This window comes from Siniperca chuatsi, linkage group LG11 (genome assembly GCF_020085105.1).
Source record: "Siniperca chuatsi isolate FFG_IHB_CAS linkage group LG11, ASM2008510v1, whole genome shotgun sequence".
In the NCBI taxonomy this organism is placed as follows: Eukaryota; Metazoa; Chordata; class Actinopteri; order Centrarchiformes; family Sinipercidae; genus Siniperca; species Siniperca chuatsi.
The window spans coordinates 13,706,733-13,734,644 of NC_058052.1; the positions used below are offsets into that span (position 1 = coordinate 13,706,733).

The window sequence follows — 27,912 nt, forward strand, 5'->3', positions numbered from 1 at the left end:
TGAGCCAAAGGGATTAACAGAATCTAGCAGGTATGTTTGAACAGGTTCTTAATTTAGTTTATATAAAATCTCTCTTGAATGACCCTCAAATGTGACAATATGAATGGCTACGTTTCGTCACTCTTGTGTTTTTCCATTCACCACAGCAGATCAATGAGCCAGAGATTAAAAGACAGAATAAATGATGAAAACAACCACCTAACTGCATCAGGTGTCTCAGGTTTCTGTGAAAGCCATTTTTTTTTGGTCAGAAAACACTCCCATCTCAGGAGATAAACCACTGCTGTTATTTAACCCCTTGAACGTTGATCTTATCCACTTCTATGGTTTTCATTACCTTCTTCCCTTGACAGAGAAGGCCTTAGGTCACTGCGTTATGTAAGATATATATGGGACATAGGTGGGGCACATGCCATACCATGAGGAAAAGGGTGTTAGGAGATATCTTGAGCTTAAGCTGACTTTGTTGGTAGGAATGTTGTATATGTCAGAGGTAACCCTAAGAGCCTGTGTGCAAACTCAAAATAATGTAAATCAGTCATATACACAGTTTCATATCACTGCTGCTCTAAAAGTTCCCTTGTCTATGTTCAGTTTGTTGCTGTTGCCATGGTAAACCACATGAACAATATGAGAAATAGCTGTTATAGCCAACTAGCAACATTTTTCTAAAATAAATCTTTTTGGGAGGGCATGGAAATAAATTCTGTACATGAAAAACACTGTGTTGCTAGGGAAGACATGATTTGCAAGAAGGCAGACCACAAATCAGAAGTATTATTGATGACATATCCAATACAACATTCAGTTCAAAGCAAGCAAACATTTTAATCCTCATTGACTTCGGTTTTATTGTTTTTAGGTTTGGGTTCTGATGCTTGTCTTTGTCATTGCCTTTAACATGTATATTTACATGTTAATTTTAGTACTAAGGAAATATGTAAAACCTGAAGACTGCTCAACACACAACAGACACAATTGTTTTAGCCCAGTTTTAGCCCAAGCAGGACCATTGTCGTTGTACAGACCATCTATAATCCATTACAGTATGGATCTTCGTCAGAAAATCTATCTGGTGTTTAGTGTCTTGCATGAAATCTAATTTAGGTCTATCATTAAGCTAATAGCATCAGATTAACATCAAGCCTTAAAAGCCCATCTATAAGTAGCAGAGTATTATTTCAAAATCTACAATCCTGACCTACTGTATGATCATTAAATGGGCAAAAATAATCATTTCTTGAATCACACAGTCAGGCTCTCATGCGCCATCCATGCATTATCCCTGAGAGGTTAAGCAGAAATCTTTAATTTATGGCACCATGGCAAGCCAAGACAAATCTCTGCTTAGTTTAGCTCTGACTGTTTCAGCAGTTATCTAATGGTTAAAATATGCCATCCAGACATCCGCCAATAATTATTCAAAATGTATTACTGGACAACATCAGTATAAGTTTCACTGTGGTGATCAACATCAGAAAAAGTGCCTTTAAAGAACATATCTTTATTGACATCTATTCTTTTTATTCTGTTTTAAAAAATGCATTAAATTAACGTGGAGTTATGTGTTTAAGAAAAGAAAGTGTCTGATAAAAAGGTACTCGGATGTATGGCCATAGTAGCTGCTGAGAAAATCAGTCAAATATCAGGATATTTTCAACATTTCTAACCAAACGTGCATGTCTAAAGTAATTTCATTGCTTTAAATCCATCTCTGTAAGGGTTTAAATTCAGTTTCCCTTGAATTCCACATTTCTACTAAAAACATCCCTTGTGGCAATTTGACCTAAAAGCACATAGTTCTGTTATTAAATCCAATTATAACTGAACTCGACAATAAGGTAGACCTCATAGGAATAAGATGTTGGCAGACATGCCCTTTCACTACAACAGATTGTATTCCATCTCACAACAGGCCTTTTGCCTTTTATGAACAAGACAATGCAGCCAAGGAGACGACACTGGCTGATGCGTCTGTGGAGAGTAATGTGGTTGGTATGTTTTCCCCAATGCAGTGAAATGGAGGAGATTTTAGAAGAAATTATTACAATCAGGGGAAAGAGAGACAATAAATATGCAAGCACTTTGTGTATTTCTGTTGCTAATAGCATTGACTGCATAACCTTTGGTGAGTTGTACAGTAGGAGGTTTATCTTTTGGCTAAGAAGGAACACTGTCACACATACGTTAATTGGCTGTGTAGGAGGACTTCTCACCTCATCATGCTCACTGGCTAAAAAAAAAAAAGCAGCAGTAATTGTCAACCTGGGTAATTTGTAACAGTCACTCACACAGAGAAATGCCACTCTAAAGAAATGTTTTGAGCTCAATGTATTTTAAAGAAAATGTTGCCGCTCATGCTTAATGGTTTGGTTGAGCAAAGTAATATCTGCTTTTACACACTAGACTGTTTAATGTCTGTGTTAATAGATACCACATCACAGAGGGTGGTAAGGATTATTCTAGCAAGAACATAAAGACTAAAGCAAAGTGTGAGACTAGGAAATTGAGAGAGAGACAGGTGGGATGTTATGTGCCAAAAGTCTTTTGACATCATCATTACATTATCATCATCAAGATGCTCCAAAACAAGGGGGTTGCAGTCTTTTTGATTTCCAAAAAGGTTACAGGCATCCTAAATGCCATTTGACCAAAGTAACAAGTCATTTCAGGGTAAAATAATTTTTGCTTCTGCTAAATTCAAACTGTGTGGAGTGTTTTACTGGCAAAGGCTAGATACGCTCAATATGTCAAAGCACGTATGATGAAACAGCATTTACTTACTTTCCAATGTTATCTGGAAGAACTTGCAATGAAATATCATTGATGGATAGGCATGTTAGATTCCGTAGTTCTGGAAAGCTTTCTGGTAACCTGAAAAAGGAAAAGAGAGGCCACAATGTAAAATGCTAGCTGAAAAGGAGTGTACAGTGAATAATTTAATTCAAATGCTTTAAATACTATAGCATTCTACAACTAGCAAGAAAAGAGGATTGTAATAGGATGCTCATGTTGTTTTGTTTCTACTGAGACTGTACTGTAAGTAAGTAATGTTAGGCAAGAGTTCACCACACTTCAGCCATAAACTCTTCATAAGTTCATATAGTTTATCTGTGCTTGTTGCTATTCAACTTTACCCTCTGCCCTGTTCTATATAAAATCTCTTCATGCAGCTTTAAAATTACATGTTTAATTTTGTACATGAACATCAAAAGGAACAAATGGGGTCAAAATATTCCTGTTCAACTCCAGGATGTTAGGCTGTGATTACGCAGGACAATTTGTCGAATGCTACCGGACATTTTTCAGCAATGGTTTAGTTACACCAAATGCACCTGCTACACAATCAGTCCATAATATTAACAGTATCTCGAACAAGGCAATAAAAGTCACTGTGCTCTGGTCTCCTGAAAAAAGGATACTATGTGCCCATATTCTCATTTTCTTTTTTTTATTATATTTAATTTTCATCATATAAACAGAAAAAATAACATCTACAAACAGACTTACAAACATACACACCCCATATTCAAAAATAGAACAAAAATCAAAAAAGACAACAACCACAAAAAGCCAGACTAGAATACAATAATGTTTCAGTCTATATCAGCCTATCAATAAAAATAAAGCATAAGGAAAAGAATAGCAAAACTGGATATCACGCAGCAGGGACTTCAGCTAACAATCGGGAAAGTTAAGGTGTCTAATAATTGGGCCCCAGGTACTCTTAAATTCTTCATGAAAACCATGTGTGTTGCTTCGAAGCCTCTCAAGATTTATCACTGAGACTACTTTCCTCAATCATCTGGAGAACCAAAAAGCGCTGGGAGCTACCACCACTTGCGAATTATCCTCTTTGCGACTAACAGACCAAACGTAAGAGTCTACTGTACAGTATGTGGAAGTACAAGAGAAGCTTTGGAACAACCAAACAAGGCAATTAGCACATCAGGTTCAATCTATATATCATACATTTTAGAATACCAAATAAAGATATCCTGCCAAAAGGGGACAATCTTTGGACAAAACCAGAAAGTATGGCATAGAGTATCTTTTGAGGAGTTACATCTATCACAAATATCAGATACATTAGGATACATTTTGTTCCTCTTCATCAACTTTGAACTGAATCAACTGCAACCTGGCACTGACTGAACCTAAATGGATTTCAAAATTTTATAAATTATTTTTAACAAAATGTCTGACTTGTAAATAATGAAAAAAAAGTGGGCTTGAGGAATGGAGAAAGTTTCTTTGAGCTCCATATAAGATGAAAAGTGATTATGTACAAGTCTGCGATGGTTGTCAGACCTTTATCTTTCCATTAAGTAAAGGCTTGGTCAGATTGAAAGAACAGTTTCTCGCTGCATGAGATTTCAATTGCAGCCAGTTGGGTGTATCAGAGAGCTCACTTGTTTGAGGGAACTGATCTTGCCAATAAATTAGGGCTCTGGCTTCAGCTGCCCAATAATAATGGAATAATAAATAATGGAACACTGGAAGGGATAAACCCCCCAGTTTCTTAGACTTTTGTAAGTGAGTCGTAGAGATACGATGGGTTTTATACCCCCAAACAAATGGCATTATTATTGAATCAGATTTTTTAAAGAATTAATATTTTGAAACAAACACATAAACCTGGGGAGCAACACCATTTTAATTATTATTTACACGCCCGATAAGAGAAAGTGGCAGAGACCTCCAAAATACATGAGAAACATATTCTCATTTTCTAAAAGGACTCATCATCTGCTTGTTCAAGACAAACAGACAACTTGCATACTTTCTTTGGTCAAGTTTTTACTGTAAAAACTAGTATCCTCTTTAATTTTGCAGGATGACCTGATGGGACTACTTAGATGCCAGTTGTGGTCACACTTTGATCCATAGCAGCAACAACAAAATAATGCTTCTTGCATCCTTTGAGCTGTGGTGGTTAGCTCCATTTTTAGAGGCAGCCATAAGTTTACTTGTAATTGTTTTAGAGCATCCTACATAAAAGTGGGCTTGTGACACAAAAAAGGCAAATTCTGCCCAATATTTCTCTTCAAAAACATTATTCAGAATGAATGCATGCCACAGATCTTATTGAATTACACTAATTTACAAAGCCTTGAAATCAGACAGGTTTTATATATTTATCAGGCAAGCTATCAACAAGTCTTAATAACTGACTAGCGATCAACCTGCAGCTGGTATTTGGACCCAGGCACACTGGAGATACATGCAAACTAAAACTTGCTAATATAAATATAATTTCCACCACTGAAATTCAAACAGGACCCTGTCATCAATACCAAAATGACAGGTCCTTTAATACAAGAGCTAATACAGACAACTAAATCATAGGTAATATTTTCTAATGCTGTCAAGACAAAATTTTCACAATTTCATGTGAACATACCTGCAATATAGTTGAAAAATACAGATTTAATATCCCCATTAATGTATCATTGACAACCAAATGACATCACATTCCTGCTAACCCACAGTCATAACTATACCTTAACTAATAAACTGTTACAATAGGACTGATGAAAGAATGGGAAAATAGGTTACTACTGTGGAAAAAGAGTGCTGTGTGTGTCTGTGCACTTTAAAAGTATTGACACCAATGCCTTTGTAATACTACTCACTGTTACCTCCCAAACTATATACTGCAAAGCAATGTGGTTTTGCCCCTGCTGAGGTGCAAATTAGACTTAGCCTCACCTACACAATGCAAAGCATACTATGCACAATCCACAATCTGTCAAGGAGAGTGTATGAATGTTCACAATGGCAGGACTAACAGCAGGGATCTTAAAAAAAAAACACATAATGCAGACATTGTAAATATATATTCCTCTCTATTTTTTAATTAATTTTCAAAGATATACTCCCTTTTGTTCTCCTTTTTTTTTTTAAATCTGGATAAATAGGCCTGCTAATTTGGTTGGAGATCAATATCAAGTATCAAAATTATTAAATGTGAAATGTATGGTTTTAGCAATGTTACAAACCTTGACAGCTGAATATTTTAGAAGAGACCAATATTAAAATATTAAATATGACTGATGGGTAATTTGTTTAACTTTTTGAAAAGCAAAACAACATAACTTTACAACCTACCTTGTTATTGGATTTCCACTGAAATCTGCCACTTGGAGGTCTTTGCAGTATGAAATGCTCTCTGGAATTTCCATAATATCTGAATAAGAGAAAAGACACTTTTTTAAAACATGTTCTAACTTCAAAAATAAATATTCGATTGAATCAGCAGTAGTTAAATAATACATGTCAAAATAGTACATTAAAGACAGCTGCTTTGAGTGCAAGTGATAAACAACAAAAAACACAACAATAATGGTGCAGATCTGAATGCAAAAATGGGAGTTTTGTGGTAAATCTAATGTAGGATAAAGTTGTTTAATTATTCAATAGTTATGTTACCCGGGTCTCACTCTTAAATACAATGCATTAAATTTTAACCAAAACAAAAAAGATGTACCGTTGTTTAAAACACTTCCACTTAATTATAACTCAACACAAACAGCATTGTGTGTTAAATGTCTGTTTGTACTCTCTTTTAACTTAGTTGGCCATCTGAATTTGATTTTGCTTGACAGCCACAACTGTGAACAGACTGCTCTGTTGCACAGCACCAGTGTATCTAAAGGAATATGTTCGGGTCTATACAAACAACTTGGGAGATTCAGGGATATGCAAACCACGCTTTATTTTCATGCTTCTTTGTTGCATCAGCTTCACTAATGCAGAGTGTGTCAATGTGATTCATTCGCTGAACTTAGTGCTGTCTTGCTCAATTGTTAACAATATATTCTCGCAGATATGAAGAAATATACAGAAACACAGCTATAAAATGCAATATGCAAATGGGTATGTTTGATAAAATTCTAGTTTGCTTGTGTGCTTCTTTGATATATACAGTGTTTTCCCTTCTTACCATTTCGAGAGACATCCAGTTCTACCAGCTGCATGAAGTTGGCTATCTCTGGTGGAAGTCTCTGGATCTCATTGTCACTCAGGCCAAGTTTTCTTAGTTTCACCAGCTGGAAAAATGGCTAAAAAGGTGAAAAAAAGTATATTCAGTAAAAATTCATAATAAAAAGCTTTGAACGGTTTCACATTTTAGCAACACTCTGGACTGATTACAGTGTTATAATTTTGTTATGTCAACCTTCAAAAAGAAAAAAAAACCTGAACAATGCCTGGCAAATATTGTTTATCTGATGCACCGACATCATCTCTGAAATGTTTGATCAGCCAGTCATAATTTTAGTCTTGGATCACCCCTTTGTATGCAACTGGTTCATACAAAATAATTAAATGCAACAGAAACACAATCTCAAATCATATTTGTTGGGATGAACATTACCTTTGTTAAGGATGCTACAATAAATCAGTCATAATCACATCTTTAACAAGGGTTGTATTTTGTATTGCAGCAGCACAGACCTTGTTAGCATGACAGTACAGTCACACAAACGTATTCTATTATTTTGGCTGATTAGATCTCTGCTCAGGTTGAAGTTGGGTGGGGCTATTATGGGAATTACATGAGGTCACCACAATGTAAGAAAGAAAGATAAAAGGTAAGTTGTCTCCTGCTCTAACAGGAGCAACAGAGCTAACTGGAGGGTAAAGGAAATGCCAGTCCAGTCTGTACACGCCCACATAGTCTGACGAGAGGTCTAATCAGGCAAATTAAGTGAAAACACCATCATTGTTCATCATCATCCTCAATAGAAACATTGAGTACTCCTCTATGTGTCTTGAAATATTGTATGACATTATATCAGCTGTGTCATGATAACTGCATGGCTGCTCAAATACCTGTATAGGCCTTTTTTCACAGAGGATATTTTCACATGCCACAGTAAGAAAAGCACAGGTGTAAATAATAAAATTATTGGATAGCTAGCAGGCTACAGCACTGACTAGACATTGACAACATTACTGTAGATGACTAGAGGATTTGGCTGGAAACACAAGCAAGAAAAAGATTGGGGTTGAAGGCATTTTTCTAGTCAAAAAGGTTTACCATGAGCGCATCGGTACAATGACGAAGGCCTCAACATGGTGTCTTTTATTTCAGTTCCATCAGCTAGCTGCTAGACAATAAAGGTTTGTCTTTAGTCCTTGTTGGCTCCTTTGGCTGTATAACTCTTGTCACAAGTCTGTTCTATTTAAGCAGCATTGTCTAATGGTAATTATTTTCCCCACTACACTACTCCATTTGTACAACCTTAAATAATAGCAAACGTGTCCAGTGGCCTATTGACAAAACACCTCCTGTTTCAGTGATAAGCCATTTTTTTTTAAAATTAAAATTAACAGGACAAATGTCCTCAATGTGAGATATTTTGATTTCTATTCAACAGGCTTCACCATGGATGTCTGACAGCAGATTTTACTTTTTGTCTCCCAGTTAAAAGTCTGTGTCTAAATACTCCTCTCCTCTCTACTGCGCTTGACACCATCAGATTGGATGCCAGGCCTTAGACAGTCAGACACAACTCATAAAACTGTTTGGAGAGGTCATGGTCACAAGTAGCTACTTAGAAGTACAGAGATCCATTTTTGTTGTCAGTTTCTGAGAAAGAAAGATCTAGTTGGCACACTTGTTTAAAAAGGCAAATGCAATTATCACAAGCACATACTTGACGCCCTTAACAAGCGAGGGCAGAACCTTGCCTGTGTGGTGGTAAAGCAGGTAGCTAACAACACTGCTTCAGGTTCCCTTAATGTTTTGCCACGAACAGAAAAAACACCCTCATGGATTTCCCCTCTGGCCTTTGTATTTTCCCTGCTACTGCTAGTTACAAGGGCAGGCCAACTAGCTATGAGGGCTCATGCATGAATGCAGTTGCTAAAACCATACATTTATCATTCAATCACTTAAGTTGACTGTTGAATACGCTCTGTACTCTTTTGATATGTATGTTAAGTATGTTGCAAACACATATTTTACCTAAATATGGCTAAATAAACAACTTTGTTCTCTATTCTCATGCACAAGCCTGTTGCACTTGCAAGTGGAATACGTTTCTACTTTTCTATCCTGCTTTATAATTTTGATATACTTTTTTATTCTGTAAAAACAAGTCACCACTGGAATCCATTGTAACAAACATGAATTCAAGCTGCAACAGCTTTTAACAACCACCTGTTTAATACTTAAAATGTTTTGAGTGGCTTATGGCTGTCAAAACTAGTAGGGGAACACTTCACTCATTCAAAAGGTCAAACTTTTTAGGCTGTTGGAAAAATGTTCCAACATTTTCAGTACATTACCAGCCTTAATAATTTCTAAATAATTCTTAATGATTGTGCTACTTCTGATAATATTTAACGCTACCGCCCTCAAACTACAGAAACTGGTATATAAGTGTTTTGTTTCTGGATGTTTAATGTGGGTGAGGAAGAAAAAAAGCATTAAAGCTATAATCAAAGGCAGCACATTTTGAAAATAAGAACTCATGATCAGGCTGCTCATTATCCGTCGACCATATCCAAATACAGATCACATTTTAATAATGTGTGCACAATAAATAAGAGTCCAAAAGTCAAACTCCACCCTATTACAAAATGCACATGTCATTCCAAGGTCTTAAGACAGTTCAAACAGTCTCTAATCCATCATTTCATCAAGCAAACAAACCTGTACTCTTAAAAGTTATGACAACTGACTGAGCTTTTGCATCCTAACCACCTTAATTTCACTTTCACATTTCATTTACTTACAAAGACATATTTTGGGTGCAGTCTCTGTCTGCTAAGCCAGTGCACAGCTTAGAGATTTGTCTCTTGATGATATCATCAAGGGAGTCTTGGCTAGTGCAGACTTGCTCATTTCTAGAAAACAAAACTGAACTATGACAGATCAGGAAAATAATGCAAATTCAGTTGTAAGGTTGATTTTACCGACACGTTTACCACTCTCAGACTTCCTACTTTAACTATGCCACTCCTTTTATGACACAGCGATCACAGCCGGAAGCAAACACATGTGCCCTGAAACCTTCAGTATCACAGACTCAAAACTTCCAGCTCAAGAGAAAACAAAGGCAGTTTCATTCAAATGCTTTTGTCCCATTCTAATCCTCTTGATAACAGTAAAAACAATCAGAGGAGTAACAAAGAGCAAAACATTATTGATCCTGTATTATCAGTGTAGTCGCAAGTCGAGCTTTGTGAGTCTCGCATTAGCATACTGACAGCAAACCTGTTCTTCATGTTAGTGTCATTTAGCAGCACACCTCAATCACCCATGTGCGACACCAAAAAAAAAAAAAAAACAAACAGGCTGAGTCAAGAATACATTAACCACTCTCTCAACTCCCGAGTCAATGTTTGAATCTCCAGTTTCACCTTAGCCCTGTTTGTTAGAGAACAGGCCTGAAGGTGTTTGTGGGAAGCGAGTGCATGCGTTATTGCACAGCAAGTTATCAACAAAAGCCCTTATCAAATTCATACAATACAAGAAAGACGTGGATGGAGAAAATTCTTACATAATCTGCCCAAAAAGTTATTTTTTAAAAATTTGACAGTAGATCATTATACTGTAGAGATTGATGCTTATCTGGACTAGGCATCTGTGTTTTTATATTTGTGATAAAGAAAAACCTAAAAAACGTGCACAATCAAAAAAAACCTGATGTCGATTACATTTGCAAGGCCACAAACAGTCAGCCACAAAGATTTAAGTGAAAGGCAGCAGAGTCTATGCTTAGTGGAGTCTAATGTTACATGTAGGTTTCATGGTCATATGCAGTATTATATTTCACAGCATAGGCTGGAGTTAAAACTGTTTGAACCACAACCACATGTCAGACACTCAACAACTGCACTACCTTTATGACAGTTCTTTCTTTGCAAAAAAATCTTCTTGTAGATCACATGACAGTTAGTAGGTCAGTTCAACCACCAGCTTCCTGCTCCGGGATTCATAGCACCACTTTCTTTACCACTTCACACAAGTAAACCCTGCAGCTTCCTGTCTCAAAGAGGATACTGCTTCTCTATGATAATGTTTACTATCGTGTAAGACAAAGAAAAGCATCACATCCTCACACTGAAGAAGCTGCAACCAGAGAATGGTTGGCAACTTTGCTTGTGATATTACTGAAACAATGAATTTTAAAATAGTTTCTAATTAATCATACTTGATGACTAATCGATATATTGAATAAGTGTTGCAGTTCTAAATCATTCTATTAAGCATGAGTATATACATTGCAGACATTCAAAGCTCTTTGAATGCCACACCTCTGTGTTACAGTTTCACTGGAGCTGGAGACAGTGGAAACTGCAATAGCTTTTAAACTAGTTGAACAGGCAAGAACATTTCAACAGCCAGCGAGTCTTGCATTCCTATTCTTCTTATCCAGATAGTTTCTTAGTTTGACTGCTGTTTAGTAAGCAAACGGCTACTATTTACAAACCAGACTGATGGTATGTATCGTGAGGGCCAGTTGCTAAAGGGAAAGCAAAAGCAAAGAGACACAATTTACTGTTTGCTAATTTAGTCCACTGCCTCAGCACAAATAATACATAAAACAATCAAACAAACAAAAAGGTGCCAAGAGAAATGGGGCCTAGCCATTAAACATACTTATACAAACCTGTTCTTCATGTCTCCGCGACTTGGTCAGCAGATTTTTCTTTGTAAAACTATCTGCTCAGGTTCAACTTGCCTCATCTTGTTACTGTAAAAGCACACCTTTGCTGTTTCATCTTGCCATTAAGACTGCCTTGTGCATGTTTTTAGCTGCCTGCTGGTTGAAATGATTGACTTGAAATACATCTCTGTGTCTGGGCTTTGTTACATCACTGTCAATAAAATAATAAAGTAAGCGGTCGGTGTTTATTCAGTTAACCACCTTGGAGGCAAATGTGATGAGGCCACACAGCGAGAGCTGAGCTGGACTGATACAAAAGGTTTATCCAGTTGGACGTTTCTTGGGTTCACTCAGCAAGCATTGATGACATTAGTTACATGCCATAGAGCACAATAAACAAATGCTCTTGTCGGCATGCAAATAATCCACCCCTCTATCCTCTAAACATAGTTAGAATATTCCTGAACTGAGTGTAGAGATTATCGTCACGCAGTTGTGTGTGTGTTGTCACAACGAGAGTACACCTGCTAATCACATCCTTGAGGGCACAGACGATGGAAAAAGGGTTTGCTTTGCCAGTACCTAGTCTGTCAGGTGTAATGTCTGCTATGTGTGCTGGTTCACTGTTTTATTGGTCTGTGCTTTACAATTCAGGTCAATGATTCATTATGACTTCATTAGAAAACACTAGCACATACAAATGCACGAGTGAGGCAACAACAAAACACATAATGCTTTCTTTGTTTTCAGTCAGAATACCTGTTCCTGCGCTTTTCTTCGATGGACAAAGTAGGCAGTGTGACACAGCGATGGGAGGTTGCTCACATTATCTCTGTTTCATCAAATTTCTATGGACATGCCAAGCCTGAAAATATCCTTTCAGTCCTATTTTCTTTCCTCTATGGACTTCTGTAAACAAAAATCACTGTATTTTCCATTTAGATGAAAACCAAATCACCAATGCGACTTACACTACTTAAAAGGTTGAAGAGCTAACCAGTAGTTGTATTTATGGTTGAGGGATGTTTTCTTAAAACCACACGCTTGTGAATGATAGAAAGAAATGTCGCAAAGGCACAAAATAGTCCTTCAATCAGCTTTACATCTGACCCACCATGACTTCAGTTATATAAGGTCAGGGACAGTTTCTCAAGTGGACTAAACCTTGTTCCATACTCTGTCCAGCTGTAATCCCAATAAATTACCAAATGTACTCCCTGCTTTTGAAGGTTACATTGAGAATACCTAACACAATTTTCTCAGGCTTAAAATACACTCCCCAGAGCGGCACTGAGAGCAACTTCTACAATAAAACTGGTTTGGCTGCAAAAGTTAAAGGGACTATCCTTCAAAACCACAAAGGCAGTCATGCTTTAACTCACTATAGCAGCTCGAGGCTATATGACAGAAAGACACCCACAGGTCGGACCCTGGGATTTTCAGTTTCAAGACCAGACATAGGGAAATAACTAAATGAACCATTCTGGCCGATAGGAAATAACATGCAAATCCTTTAACTAGTATCCCACTTGATCCAGAGCGCTAGGGTCACAAGTAAGAAGACCGAACTTCCTCACCTCACCAAGCCTGTCAGTAATTCACACTGAGTAGCCTGCAGTCCTCCTACATGGTTTCTATTAAACACAAATTGAGCTTCTTCAATCATGGTATGATTCAGAATGTGTGTAAAGGGTTACATTCAAGTTTTGCTTTGCAGTCCTGAATTTTCAAGACAATCCAGTTGTGATGGACTTGAAAGATGACTTCATGTACCTATGAATGTGTCTCTACAGTGGATAGACAGGTTTGAATCAATTATTTCATTAAATACTTTTCATCGTTACACAAATCGTTTGAATCATCATAATCAAGAAACATATACCAATCATTCACTGGTTACAGCTTCTCAAATGTGAGGATTTTGCTACTTGGGTTTTGGTTTTGAACAGTTGGTCAGACAAAATAAACTATTTGAAGGCATCATCTTCAGCACTGGGAAATTGCAATCAATTTTTCACTCTTCTCTAACATGTATGTAGACTAAATGACTTAGAGATGCTTACGCTCATATTACGCAGATTGGGTATCAGTCATGACTGATCTACAATAAAGTTTTTTGTTTGTATCATTACAAAAATAATTGTTTCTCATGGTGGGCACTTGACTTACTTTTGACTGCCACAGCCATCCCTGGCCTCATTTTACCTTGCATATAAATTAATCCAATGAGAAAAGCGCACTGGTATTGAATCGGTATTTGGTATGGACAGAGGTATCGGGCTCAGTATCTGGAGTGAAAAAGCTTTATTGGTGCATCTCTAAAATGACTGTGAAAAAATGATCGACAGATTAATTGAAAACGATTGCAGCCCAAGATGACACTATTGTGAGATGAGACTAGAGAAAATATGACAAGTTTTATTACAAGCCTCTCTATTGCTGTTTGACAAAAATTCTATGCACAAGATCCACTTACTGGAATTTCTCTGGAGCTTTTGCCCACATCTAACAGTCTTAATAAGTAGATGAAGTTTGCTTTTTTGTTGTTGTTGTTGTTGTTAATGCCACCTTTACATTACACAGTTGAGTGGAACAATTGTCTTATTTGGAACAGTGAATGCCTGTACCTGCTTGGTAGTAATCCAAATTACTAATGATATTTCTCTTAATTCATATCACTCCCCTCTACCATGGAATAAATATTGCTCTAGGGCACAATTACCCATACTCCTTTAATAATAATCAGGGTACTGAGTTATAAAGACTGACTTTAGATTCCATCAATGTTGTTAAACTCTATAAAGAATTTGGTATTTAATGCTCTCTGCATACAGTAATGGCTCTCTGTCATACTGACAGCATCACAGTTTAGAGACAAAGGGTCATGGGTATTCCTGACCTCAGCATGGGCTCACCTGCCCAAACAAGTTTGACAAAATGTCACAATGTCAGGGCTTTGCAGTAGGCTTTGGATGCTTGAAACACCTGGGACTCTGGATGAAAATGTTTTATAATCAAACCCCAGACTCTGGCACGTGCGTTTAGTGGTGGGAGGTGTAGTTCAAGGAAATGTCCACCTACACGGTGCCTGCCTTGCTGATCTTGCGTAATTATTGTCCCCAGGTCCCACCAGACTCTCACGGGATGCCTGATCAGCTCAGTTAGCAGCTCTGTGTCAGAAACACTTTAACTGGAACGACGCATTTCATGTTGCCAAAAATATGCTACGGTACCCTGCCTCTGAACCTGCCATTAAAACCAGTGAGAGGAAGCGGTTTTCTGCTTACCTTGGGCAAGTCCCGGAGTTGGTTGGCATCCAGCAACAGCTCCTCCAAACTCCGTCCGTAGCGATAAATCTCATCGGGCACATACAACAGGGAGCAGTGGCGTTTATCGATCATCTCTACATGACGGTTGCACCGCCACAGGGGTATACAGTGAAACATCACGGGGGAGGTGGGAATAAATCTCGTACCCGTGCGATAAACAAACAGCGGGGAGGAGGGGGATGCAACAGATTGCTACGGCGGGACAGTCCTGTACTAAATTAACCGTGAAACACAAGTGAGGCGAAACTCGCAGGCCAGTAAACACCGAAACTCCAACTGCAAGTAAGTCGCGTTACCGAGCTAACGTTCGTTAGGTAGCGACGAACATTGGAATTATTCTCCGTCGTTGTCTCACTTTGGTTAGTTTGTAGGCACCTGTTTTTTTTCTCCACTTGGTTCTTCCTCGTCTCACGTCGACCTCCGCCGCTTTGAAACCTCGTCTTTTTACCGTAAAAAACACAGGCTACATCTCCGTGTAGAAGAGGGTTGCATTCTCGTTTTGTCGCCTCGTCCCGGAGTTAATTTCCTCTCCCGTCCAGTTTCTGACCCGGAACATTCACTCCCTCATTCCAATCCTACGTCATCATTCCAGGCTGCTCCTCCCTCCGGTCCCTCCTCTGGATAGTCCTGTCCCGCACACAGGGCCGCCATGATGGGGCAGGAGGACTGTCTACAGCCCCGGGGGCCCATGCTGAGGGAGGACACCCAATATAAAAACTCTGGATCTCTGTATTTAAAAATATTTGAAACGCGGCTGTAGTAAAAGCTGCTTTATACATTTTATTTAAAATATGTTAGCATGTTTGAAACTAGGAAAAGCTATTTAAATTCATACCGAGCACATCTTAACTACAGCCTTCCGTGGTGTGGTATGACCAGTAGCTTTTTGTGGGTCACGTTAGCAAACTTTAGGTAGAAAAAGTACTGCATAACTGACATTACTGTGTCAGTTAATTTACTTTATGACTCTTCAATACTGTCAGGTATGTTTAAACCATTATCCATTGTTTGTCACTTTTGCCCATAGACTGTATATGCTTTTGCCACAGTAGCCATTGTTCAGCAAAAGTTACATTGTCTTGCTTTAAGTAAAAGCAGCCATACCCAGTGATTTAACTTATCTACTTGTAAGTTTATTTAACGTTACTCAAGTACTGTACTTAACTAAGATTTTGAGTTATTTGTACTATACTTGAGCATTTCCATTTTATGTTTCTTTATTTCATCTCATTTCATAGGGAAACAATGTTTTTGTCTTTGTGGATTAAAATTTTAAATAAAAAATATCAGATTCTAAAATATGATGACTTGTTATAGATTTAACAACACAACAGTATAAAGTTGTTAGTATTAGTTCCACCTCAACTAGCTGTAACTTCAAAATACTCCTTACACAGTAATGCATCAGTATTAATGATCAAACAATTTAACATAACACTGACTGGGGCCATTCTGCTGTATAACAAGTACTTTTCATCCTTAACTAAGATTTTGAATGCAAAATTTGTAATTGAGTATTTGTACATTGTGGTATTGCTACTTTTACATAAGTAAAAGATTTCAATACTTCTTCCATCACTGGAGACCAGAGTGTACTACTTATTATTTATTGCATACCTGTTCAGAGGTTAATTATAATCAGTAAGTTGTTACACAACAAAAAAAGTATGTTATTAATTGCAATCTTGTTTTTATTGTTAGTTTTCTTGGATTTTAATTGTGCTTTAGTAAAAAAAACAACCTAAAATGCATAGCTGGATAAACCTGCTTGGGGACCCCATGGCAAAAATGAGCTGCTGGGCCGCTATTAACGTGCCATTCCTCCTCCTCTCTGTGCATTGTGTACAGTATTCCTATGATGGAATATTACATGGCCCCATGTTTACTGTTTGGTAATATGATTAAACTCAAACTAATATAGGAATATGCACTATGAAAGCACAATATCTGCTGAAATTATGGTCTTCAAGATAGATTTTGACAAAGGGACCCTCTTCAAGACAGGGCCTCAAGATCAGGTACTAAAGCAGGACCCATATTAAATCCCTTACCATGTCTGTTAATATCGCTCTTTAGTAATGATGTGTATATTCCTGGACAAAGTTACAATTAAACATATACAGTATACCACAAACCAATACTCAGTGAACCTGGGGCTCATGGGACCCCTGGGTAGTTGCATGTGCTTTGCCCAGTTGGTAATCCAGCCTTGCTAATGTGCCTCCATTTTTCAGCCATGCCCTCCTTTAGCTTTACTTTGTGTCCAGAAGCACGAATGTGTCCAACACCTGATCATTAAATAAATGTGTGGAAGTCCATTTAAATTGTCACGTCACATCCTGCACGACTCATAATTCATCTTTTTAGACACAAAATATGATCATCTGTTCCAAGGTGCCCCTGACCTGATGGTCAAAAAGACCTTATGGTTAATGACGCTGTCCCCGCCAAGCTTAGTAGAGCTTCAGCTCTGACTTAAGCCAATAGCTCTCTACCTCTTTTAGACATTTGGAGGATTAGCAAGTAAAAATGGTAAGTGTTTGAAATTCCCGATCTGTTTTTTAGAGATCAATAAGTCTGTCTCTTTGTTACCCTGTATAAAACAGATTCATGAGGAAAGAGACTTGCTCACTCACAACCTTCCTGATCCTTTTCTTACAGTCTCTTAAATCACAAGAAATAAGCCTCCAAAATGACTGAATGAAAACTTACCAGCAACAGGACTCATTCACAAGCCCTGTACACATGAGAAATAGCAGCTCACCTCAAACCAATAAATTTAAACATTAAGGATTAATGCTGCAGTCGTAGCAGGCTGCCACAGGCTGTGCAGAAAGCTGCAGCAGTTTCAGGGCCTTCCCTTTAATATCGTAAAACGTAGCTCAAACATGTCCAAAAAACAAAAAATAGACAACAAGGGTCCTTGAGAAGAGGCAGATGCCTTTCCCCATAAAAAAAAAATCATAGGGATTACACTGGATTGACAAAGAACTGCTTTCTTTTCATTATGTGGAACAACTTGTTGACATTGTTCAGAATTGAGAACACTATTTGGACCCAAACAACCAACAAAACGGGATGAAAACAGAAACTTGCTAACTGTCAATATGTTTTATAGATTCCATTTTTCTAAACACACAAATAGCCAATCTGAAAGTACAGTTGATGATCCATTTACATAAACCACTTGATATGAAGAGATCTTAATATATGAACCTAATGTATGTAATATGTAATTCAATGTGTGTGTTGAATATTTTATCAGTTGTAACATTTAGAATTTCTCATGTGTTCACTTTGATTTTGTTCAATTTAGTGTTATACACTGATATCAAAACATTAGCATTTATAAAGAATCTGAAATTGTATGTGTAGTAAAGTGTTTGTATGAGACATTTGTAAATATACAGAAATAAAATTACACTTCTCTATACATCCTCTAGAGGGAGCCAAACCCCATTAAATAACCTACTGACTGAACTTCTACAGCTCAAACAGGCTGAAAGACAAAATATCAAATTGCATAAATTTGCTCATTTCATTGCCCATTTAATAGTGAATACAATTCACAGTTAGAGAAAAAAAAACATGGCAAATGCCTGTATATTTAGACAAACAACACATAATAATCTAAGGTGAACACAGGCCTTCTCTTGTCCAAAGTTAATGAATGATGCAGTGCACTTTCACCACATCCACGCACTGAACATAGCAAGATCATAGAAGAGCGCCTATCTGCGTCCCAGCTGTTTCTTAAATGCCTTTAAGGACTTTGCCATCATTGGAGCAACTCCTGTGTGAACAACAGGAAAAAAGAGGTGATAAGGTAAAATAATGAGGATCTAAATGTACAGCTTTCATTCTGACATTTGAAGGAAATTACAGCCTAAAAAAAGAATATCATCAATATCTGAACAGGCCCGTTTGACCGGTTTGGAAAGTTGTAGCCAGCTTAACGACATTGCATCTACAATAGTCTTGTCAGCTCACTTGTTTTTTTGCGAGTGTCTTGTGTATTGCCTGCCCCCGAGCTGGTGCTGCTGGACCTGCTGGGCTCATTACAACTCGGCCTCGGTCTGCTGTCCTGAACTTTGACACTGATGATTGAAGAAATAATAGTACAGTGCATAATTTGATCAACAGAATTATTTACAAAACAAAAACAATGCACATAAAATGACTAAATGAGTCTCCATCTACCTCCAAATGTCAGCATTACACTACAGCTAGTGACCATAGCATCCCATGTTGCAACAGTTGACAACAAAGGACACAAGGCTGTCTCTAACCAGAATAAAACCAGTTTATCCAGCACATTGCTCCAATTCCTGTGTTCGGCTAAGCTCACCCAAAAAGCATTTCACCCACTGTTATCACACGAGTCTCCGACAGATTATGACCCTGCTAAACTGCTGCTGTTGAGTGATCACTTTGTAGTCAAGGGCTTTTATGTGGGAGAGGAGCAGAGCAAGCACAATGCTTACCAGGTGTGCATGTTTTGTCAAAGATAAATGTACAACAATGCCCCAGTATGGCTCTTATGATCTTAGACTTGTTGAACTTTATATTTAGGAAAACTGAAATGAATATACATAAATTAAAAAACCACAAAACCTTTGTTGATATTTCTCTATATTTAGGATGCTGAAACCCACCTGCACCTGAGCTGATGAGGCTGCTGAACAGCAGTTCCATGAATTTCCTGCTGAATTCGCACATCTCTCGGTGGCTTGGCAACAGTGTGAATAAATGCCATCTTCACCTGCCGACCTAAAAAAAGTGCCTTAGTGTACAGAACGTCATACGGACTAAACACTATTTTTCTACAGTATACAATGTATATGTAATAAAATATTCACTTATTCCATGTTCAGCTGTTTATAATCTTATTTCACAGTGGATGTAATTAGGACTTTTTGACAGTGATCAACACAAAAAGACTGTTGTACTCAAGATTAGTCTCTTACAGTTTCACAGTCAAGTTCAGTAAAAGTACACACCTTTGGGTTTGTTAGAATGTGCAGAGACAATGCTTTTTGTCAGTCTTTGGAGTTTCCTTTCCCTCTCCTCAGACAGCCTGATGTACATCTCTTTCCATGATTCATACTCCTGAAGTTTGGAGTCTTTAAAGTCCCTCTGACAATGTTTCCCCCATAAGTGGTCTGACACTCCAACGTAGATCTGTGGAAACAAACAGCAGGCCTAGCAACAAATACCTGTACGCTCAAACACGATTCTCTCCTTATCACAACTTTTACAATCACTTTTAAAATCTCTACCCAAGGTCTACAAAGTTTTGGTTTACTAAACCTAGAAAGGGTAATTTCAGAATAAAATGACACTCAGTGGCCACTGTAGGAAAACCTGCTCAACACCATTAACTGCCTGCAAAGCTCCTTCAAATGTGGCACATCTCAGCATAGAAAAGCATGACAATGGGGTCAGGAGGTGAAGTTACTGCTCAACTAAACATTATTATACACAAAACTGGTGATTTCATTGGATTATTGGTGCCATGTAATGGTTCAAAGCTCAACTCCCTGGATTTTCACACTTCACAAAACAAAAAGCACAGCCGAATCGAGGAGGTCAGAGAAATAGTAGTAGCAATAGCAATTGACAACTCAATAGTGGTGTGCAGAAGGACAAACAACTTGTTGAAACTTTCTTGGTTGAGATATGGAAGCCCCATTCACTCCTTTCAGCTTAGAAGCAGAAATTGAGCTATGCCAGGCATATGATGACTGACATAATGTGATAATTTTAGATGCATTGCTATAACAGCGGTATATTTAATTATTAAAATGTACGTTAACCGAATAATCATTATTCCCTACCATGCCGAATCAACTGCAGCATACAAACAAGGACTGATATACACAATAAATATAAAAAATTAACTGGCAGATGTGATCACTTTGGAACACGCACCAAAAGCACACAAGACATCTAATAGCAGGATTTACAGATTACATTCATACTCCCAAGGACTATACCCTTTAGATTTAATGACCATATGACTGTTCCTCTGGATGAAAATATAGTGGTAACAAATTCCTCCCAACTCACATTGACTCAAGGACTGGTTTTCACAACAACACAGCTCATGCTTCAGGGGAATCTACATTATTGTTCAGCATCATTTGAATGCCATTGTGTAAATACGCCTTCGTGGCCATAGTCCAGCCTTTTGTAAATGAAGACTTGCAACAATAGCAGGATCATTTTACAGTAACTCTAGAGACAAACGCCTGTCCAATGCAGTGCTAAGCAGGTGCACCTAATAAAGTGGCCACTAAGTGTGTGTCTACACTAAATTTATTCATATTCACATTCTTACTGGGTTGCATTCTTCAATGCGTAGCAGCTGCTCTGGTGTACACCTCTCCAACACCGGCTCGAGGATTTCAAACGGGACTCCTCCAGTTTCATAAAGCACTGAGAAGAGATCCCTGCACCTAAATATAAATCCAACAAACTGACAGACTGATCAGAGCCCTGCAAAAACTTTCTTTGGGCTTTACTCACAGTTGATATTGTTCTGGAGCGTGCGGATACACTGTTGGTGCAAGCTCATCATGGTCGGGAGGAAGATGGTCTTGGCACCAGAGTACACTTGCATCTTCCTGTTAAGCCGTTGACCAGTGAAGACTGCAGACTCCTCAGAGGTGTCACAGAAATCAGACTCCTTCTCAACTTTAAGACAAAAGAAGGAGCGTCAAGAACGAAATAACCAATGTGAAAATACAGCTGGATTTGTTATAATACCTTTCCTTTCAAAGTACTCAACAATGGATGGCTTTTCACACTCAGGCAGAAGAGCGGGTAAAGGAATGTTCATCAGGTCCATTACAGACTCCGTGAATTTCTAAAATATGGAGGGATTATTAGTCAATATTAATCACTCATGGCCTGCACTCTGAAAGCTAAACTTTTAAGATCATTGTCAAATATACCTGTTTTGGAGAGGTAATATTTATAGACATCACAGGTGACTTGAAAGCTTTCATGCCAGGACCTTTTGTTGCTTCCTCTTTTACTACAGTCTTAATTTTTTTGGGAGGTTTCTTCCCTCCAGATCTTTCTTTTCTCTTGAAAACATTTTCGTCGTAGTTCAAGTATGACTCAAACGACATGGAGGGCTCTGCAGGGTCACCGTCACTTTCCTCGTCTTTGTGCTTTATTTTAGCCTTTTTGTGTTTGTGATTTGAATGTGCCTTATTTTCAGACTCTCGTTTGTGCCTTAGAGTGGCGTGTTTCTCTTTACCTGTTTTATTCCTTTTTTTGTTTTGGGCCTCTGAGCTCCTGAATATTTCTGAAGGTCTGTCATCTTTGACATTGGCCAGGTTGAACGTTTTTGAGTGTTTGTCACCAGACTCAAATGAAAAAGATTCTTTGCCTTCCTTTGACAATTCTTTTGATGTCTTTGATTTCTTATTTGACTCTCTTTCCCATCCAAATCTTCCACTATCAGAGTTGCTTTTGATTTTTTCCCTGGAATCAGACCTGGATTCCTGATGTGTGTCCTTGTTTTTGTTTCCAGGCAAAGTATCACCGTCTCCTGATTTTCTGTTACTCTGATCATCTTTGTTCTTCTTGGAAACAACTGAATTGTTCATTTTATCCTCTTGGATTTCAATTTTCTTTTTCAAGACATTATTCTGAGAGATATTCTGGTTTTCTTGTTGACTTTTTTCTTCATTTTCATTCTGGTCTTTATGTCTTGTCTGTTCTTCACATTGTTTCTCTGAATCAGCTTTCCTATTCCACGTTTTGAAGAGGGCCTCATCTGAAGAATTCTGACTCTTGCCGTGAGACATTAAGCAATTATTGTTTAAATCCTCCATTGTCAAACTTCCATTATTTGGACAGTTTTGGTCGTCCAGTTTGTCTTTAACAGGCAAACTTTCTGGCACATCCCCATCTTCTGTGTGGCTGCATCGAGGAAAGATTCAAGATTAAGATGTCAAACATTAAAATTAAGCAAAATCTATTATAATATACTGTATATTGTTAAATAAAACCAAAAAGTTTATTACACTTCACCTTGTGGATTCCTTAGGGACCAGTCTTTTCCAACCCCTAACTAGCGACTTGGCAAACTCTCCAGCCTGTTCATGTCTGCGCAAGGAGTTAACTGTTTTTCCAATTCCAGTCTCCTAATTTATATGCAGACGCAAGTCAGTGCAGTAAAAGAAAATGTAACTTACCCAACATTCATATGCAAATATATCAAAACAAAATACTCTCTTTGCAGCTAAGACTTACAGCAAGAATGTCTAATGTGATATCCAGATCCTTGAGTTTCTGCAAAATTTTTAGAACCTGGAAAGAGTAAAAGGAAACACAATAATCCCTCTGGTTATGTTACCATGTTATTGTCCATTTCATAACTACCATTAAAAAGGTCTGTTAAATGTGCTTGAATATGGTTTTCATGCATGTTTAGGATAAAAGCTCCCCACTGACATCAGGACAGCAGAAACTCTACACATCTTCCATCACAGATTGGAGACTCATTGTTCAGACTGCACCTTGGCCCATTAAAATCAAGCTCTCTGTCTATCTCTTATTGTTTCTAAATGTAGTACTTGAAGCAGTTCAGCATATTTGATGACGTTGATATACTTGCATGATTCTTGCAATTTTTGGGTTGTATACACATGGTTGAATGCACTTGTTGTAGTCACCTTGGATAAAAGGGTCAGCTAAATGAATGTAATAATGTAAAAAAAAAAAAAAAAAAAAAAAAAAACTACAACTAAAAGGTGAAGTAAACTGGAGAAACCCCACATGCCAAATATGGCAGTCCTGGCTTCGGATCACTGCAGTTGCTGATTGTGCATTCAGAGCAGAAGCTATGTATGGGAACCTCACACGCCCACTTAGCTACTCCTTTTACTGTGAACTATAAATGGATAATGCTACTGCTAGCTCTTATAAAGTCTCACTATATAGCTGAATCAGGTGCTTTTGGGATGTGCATTTGACATTTTAAATTTAATTTTAATATATTTAAATTTAATCTCACCTAAACATTGACTAAATTATAAGTCCATCTACACTAAAACTGACTCCAACAAGCCTGCAGAGCGCACCAACAGTCATTGGTGATGGACAGCAGCCATAAGTTGAACAACTGGAGGAGTTGCCAGTTTTAGCAGCAAGGCGCCTTCCATTTAAACAACCTGACCCCCGCAGTAAAGTGCTTCAAATGCTGTGTGGCAGCAGCGCACATGTCAATGACTGAAGCAGCACTCAATCAGTCTCTGTCCGCACATTATCAAGGATGCAAGACGAGCAGAATGAAATTGTTAGAAATGTTAACGGAGACGAGCCTGTGAATTAATCGTAATTCACGTTTTCATAGCGTCCAGTGTGACAGCAGGTGGTTGTAGGTTGATATTTAGACCAAATGACAATTAGACTGTCAGGAGCATTTTATTTGTTTCTGAATAAATCCGACAAATTAGTAAGACGGGACGAAGCCATGAAAGAAAGTTGGTGGAATTTGTTTGGCCAATAAAAACAGAAGAACCTCCGAAACAGCATACATGTTCCTGGAGCAATATGGGCTGTATCATTAGGCCAATAAGTACACCAGAAACGGGAGAGTTCATTGCAAACAAAGTCTGTCCTGAAGGCAACAACTTTGCCCTTTAGCTCTGCTCTGTTTAATTGTGCGCACTTTTATAAAACAAATAAACATTGTATCTACCGTAGCAGACTCTGCTGTGTCTGAGAGCTGAAGTTTGAACCGCGTGACTTTCTTCACCACATCAGAGCTGGCCATCACGGTGATTCACGTGCAACCATCTCCACACACCGGCTAGCGCGCGCCCATTGATGACACTGTTATAATGGGCGGAACCGATGACAGAACTGTTGTAAGAAATTGTGTAACAATTCATATTAAACATGTAAACGTGAATATATGACAAAAATAGTCATTAATATTCATGACCATATTGTTCTATATAGAGAACAAAATTAAACTATCTTACTGCAGTTTCCATTGGGAACTATTGGCCCTCTGAATGGGCATACTGGGCTAATGAAACAGAGATTTCTCATCCTTAAAGTCAGAAACAACAATCAGGTGTGCTGATTTGAGATAGTGTCATAATGCATAATGATTTTCTCCTAATGTGGCATGAAAGGAGGAGCCTCTAAAAAATCCTGCTCTCTTTTCCAAGAGTTTACCCAAAGGGATCCATGATTTACATGATCATGACTTTTAGCACACCAACACATCAGCCAAGAAACCAGTCATATATATAAAATGAGCTGGACATGGTTGGTGGAGTCACTCTTACGCTTCGTCAAACTGAATTCACCTTTTCTCTTTCTCCTTTTGTATATCCTCTGAACAGAGAGCTGCAGAACAGCTATACATATACATATTTAAATGTGCTGGTAATGAAGTGGTGCTCAAGTCTTGTAAGTGTCGTCTGTCCACTTTAAGTTCTAATTTCTGCAATTTCTGGTGATATCAATTTAGATTGTCTACACACTAAAAAAATGGTGCTAAATAGCGCTAAAAGTGGTTCGAAAACGTACTTTAAAGCCTGTTGCACACCGTTTCACACCAAAACAGTAGCAAAATGGTGCACACCATTTTCAAATTGAACGTGCCCCTGGCTACGTGCTCTGGTCAAAAGTAGTTCTGGGTCAAAAACACATTTTTAATACACAGCTGTGATAAAGTGCAACAAGTTTCCAACTGAGATTTTTTTCCAGAGTAAAGTTTGCTAGGACATGTAGGCTATTAATAAGCTACTTATGGATGATGATCAGAAAAAGTGTGGGTTTGATCTGTAGGCCTACACTGATACAATTTGTGTTTATGCCTGTTTTGTTTAAATTTGAAATTTGGGCAGGCCCCACATTTATTAGCTTATTAGTTTGTATTGTGCTTGATGAGAATGTTGTAGTTGTTAATAGTAAATTAATATTTTTATGCTGTGTGGATTTGTCCTGTATGTGACATTGAAGGCCACATTGCAAATTAGTACTTAATACTTGAATGCAGTGCTCAACAGCAATGCCGAGGCTCACCAGGGGGGCCTTGAGATGATAGTAAATTATTGAAACTTTTACTTACAGAACGCTTCAATCACAAAACATCAGGACATAAGTATCCTAATATTTAACAAAATAAATATCACATAGCAGTTAAAGGAGCAGTGTGTAGGATTTAATGGCATTTAGCGATGAAACTGCTGTTTGCAACCACTTGAATATCGCTTGCTAGTGATGTGCGAGTCAGGGTTTTTTAATACCCGCACCCACCCGTGGTTGACCCACCCGAATCCGACACGACCCGCAAACCACCAACTTTATGCATTATAGTAGCACACTTAGGACTTAGCACAAGTTGCTGACCCTGCTGCTGGAAGCAGGGAGCTGTCCAGAGTGCTCTCTTTCTGCCCCGCCCACATGGGAAGATCTAGGCTAAATAAATAGTGAATTTTAACAAAATAGTAGCTTACATATTTAAGTCTATACTGTCTTTTTTACCCTAGTGTTTGACTGCACTGTGTAGAAAAAGAATGGAGCCCACTGTTCCAGGATTTAACCTATTTCGACGCGCTTCGAGATGAGCACACGATCAGCTGTGCTGAAAGCGTGCTCACTGGATGCGCTTGTTGCTGCCTGCAGGAACCCGTGATATTTTCTAGCAAGCTTACCCAAACCGGCGTGTCTAGCGGGTCGGCCGACTAACGCTCGCCTCACCCTCCCTTTCCAAGTGTGTAGGTGAAACTACAGCGGCCGTGACAAACACGTAAGGCCCTATCTAGAGCCAGTGTTTGATTTGTCCGTTCTGGGCTACTGTAGAAACATGGCGATTCAACTCCGTGGAAGGGGACCCGCTCCCTCTGTAGATAAAAAGGGTTTATTCTAATGAAAACACAATTCTCATTTTCAGGTGATTATACACTAAAGACATCATACTTGTGAATATGTACTTGTGAATGTTCTGCAAATAGCGCCCCCTAAATCTCACACCCTGAACCTTTAATATATGAATATAATCATAGCCTTTTTATTGAAGCTTGTGACATAATTTCAGGGAGAAGAGCTTGAGTATTCAACTGACTTCCTAAACACCTCCTACTGTCGAGCTGCTGTCTTGTTGCATCCCACCACCACCCCATTCTCCTCCTTAGATTTCAGATGTATTAGGTAACGACCTCAGGTTGATATCACCCTGCTGCATGCCAGCCAAACCAGCTTTCATTTAATTCTACCTCAATGATCATCATCGTCATCACCAATCATCAATCATCATCAATCATCATCCATTCAATGTCAGTTGATAACCAGAAGCTCAAACTTGTGAACTTTCTGTAGATGTCACCTCTACTCTCATATGTTTGCTATGAATGGGAATTAAAGGAATCAAGGTATAATTTTGACTTGTGAAAATATATGAAGACTACTACAATGGCAAAAGCTGTTTTTGAATCACTTTTATGCTTTTCTGAGGTCAAATAGAATAAGCTGAACTAACTGCATTGGAGTGTGTACTGGACCACTGCTTTAATGTGTTATCCTCAGGAAATACACTGTATTTTAATGTAGTTTTTTTAATTCTTTCCCCAACTAAACTAAGCTGAAGAAGTAGAGAACCTCTAAAGAACCATACAGGGGCTTAACAGGTTCTTTGCACAGCATTGGTGCGATATAGCACTTCAACCGCCAAAGAACTGTTGAAGAAATACTGAAGAACCATACTGTGTTTAAAAGGTTCTTTGTACAGCAACATTGTTGTATAGCACCTGAACAACCCCAGAACTGCTGAAGAACCACCATTTTTCTCTATGTATAGGGTCATGTCCAACAATAAATCAAGGTCATTTTATTTTTGTGAGGGTAAAATATAAAAAAAATATGTATTTCTTCCTAGACAATAAAATAAGATGCTCTTTGCACCAGAGAGATAATGACATTTTTTT

The 27,912-nt window shown here is 38.1% G+C and overlaps 2 protein-coding genes across 2 annotated transcripts in view; both read right to left on the minus strand.

The window, feature by feature from the left end:
• The window catches only part of lrrc1 (leucine rich repeat containing 1), a 30,261-nt gene extending 14,748 nt beyond the window's left edge, over positions 1–15,513 (minus strand). Inside the window, exons 1-4 of the mRNA XM_044214347.1 lie at positions 14,912–15,513; positions 6,947–7,064; positions 6,112–6,190; positions 2,785–2,874 (exon numbers count right to left, since the gene is read on the minus strand). Coding sequence (XP_044070282.1) covers positions 2,785–2,874; positions 6,112–6,190; positions 6,947–7,064; positions 14,912–15,070 — 446 coding nt within the window. The 5' untranslated portion in view covers positions 15,071–15,513. The remainder of the gene's footprint in view (positions 1–2,784; positions 2,875–6,111; positions 6,191–6,946; positions 7,065–14,911) is intronic.
• Positions 15,514–18,481: 2,968 nt separating this feature from the next.
• Positions 18,482–24,805, minus strand: eloal (elongin A, like). The gene is made up of 11 exons (XM_044214345.1): positions 24,672–24,805; positions 23,222–23,278; positions 23,000–23,112; positions 21,910–22,888; positions 21,722–21,821; positions 21,482–21,649; positions 21,294–21,391; positions 19,954–20,134; positions 19,609–19,723; positions 18,944–19,050; positions 18,482–18,746 (listed from the first exon to the last, which is right to left on the minus strand). The coding sequence occupies exons 1-11, from the start codon at positions 24,744–24,746 to the stop codon at positions 18,685–18,687; spliced, it is 2,055 nt and encodes a 684-aa protein (XP_044070280.1). The 5' UTR covers positions 24,747–24,805; the 3' UTR covers positions 18,482–18,684.
• Between the last annotated feature and the right edge of the window lie 3,107 nt (positions 24,806–27,912).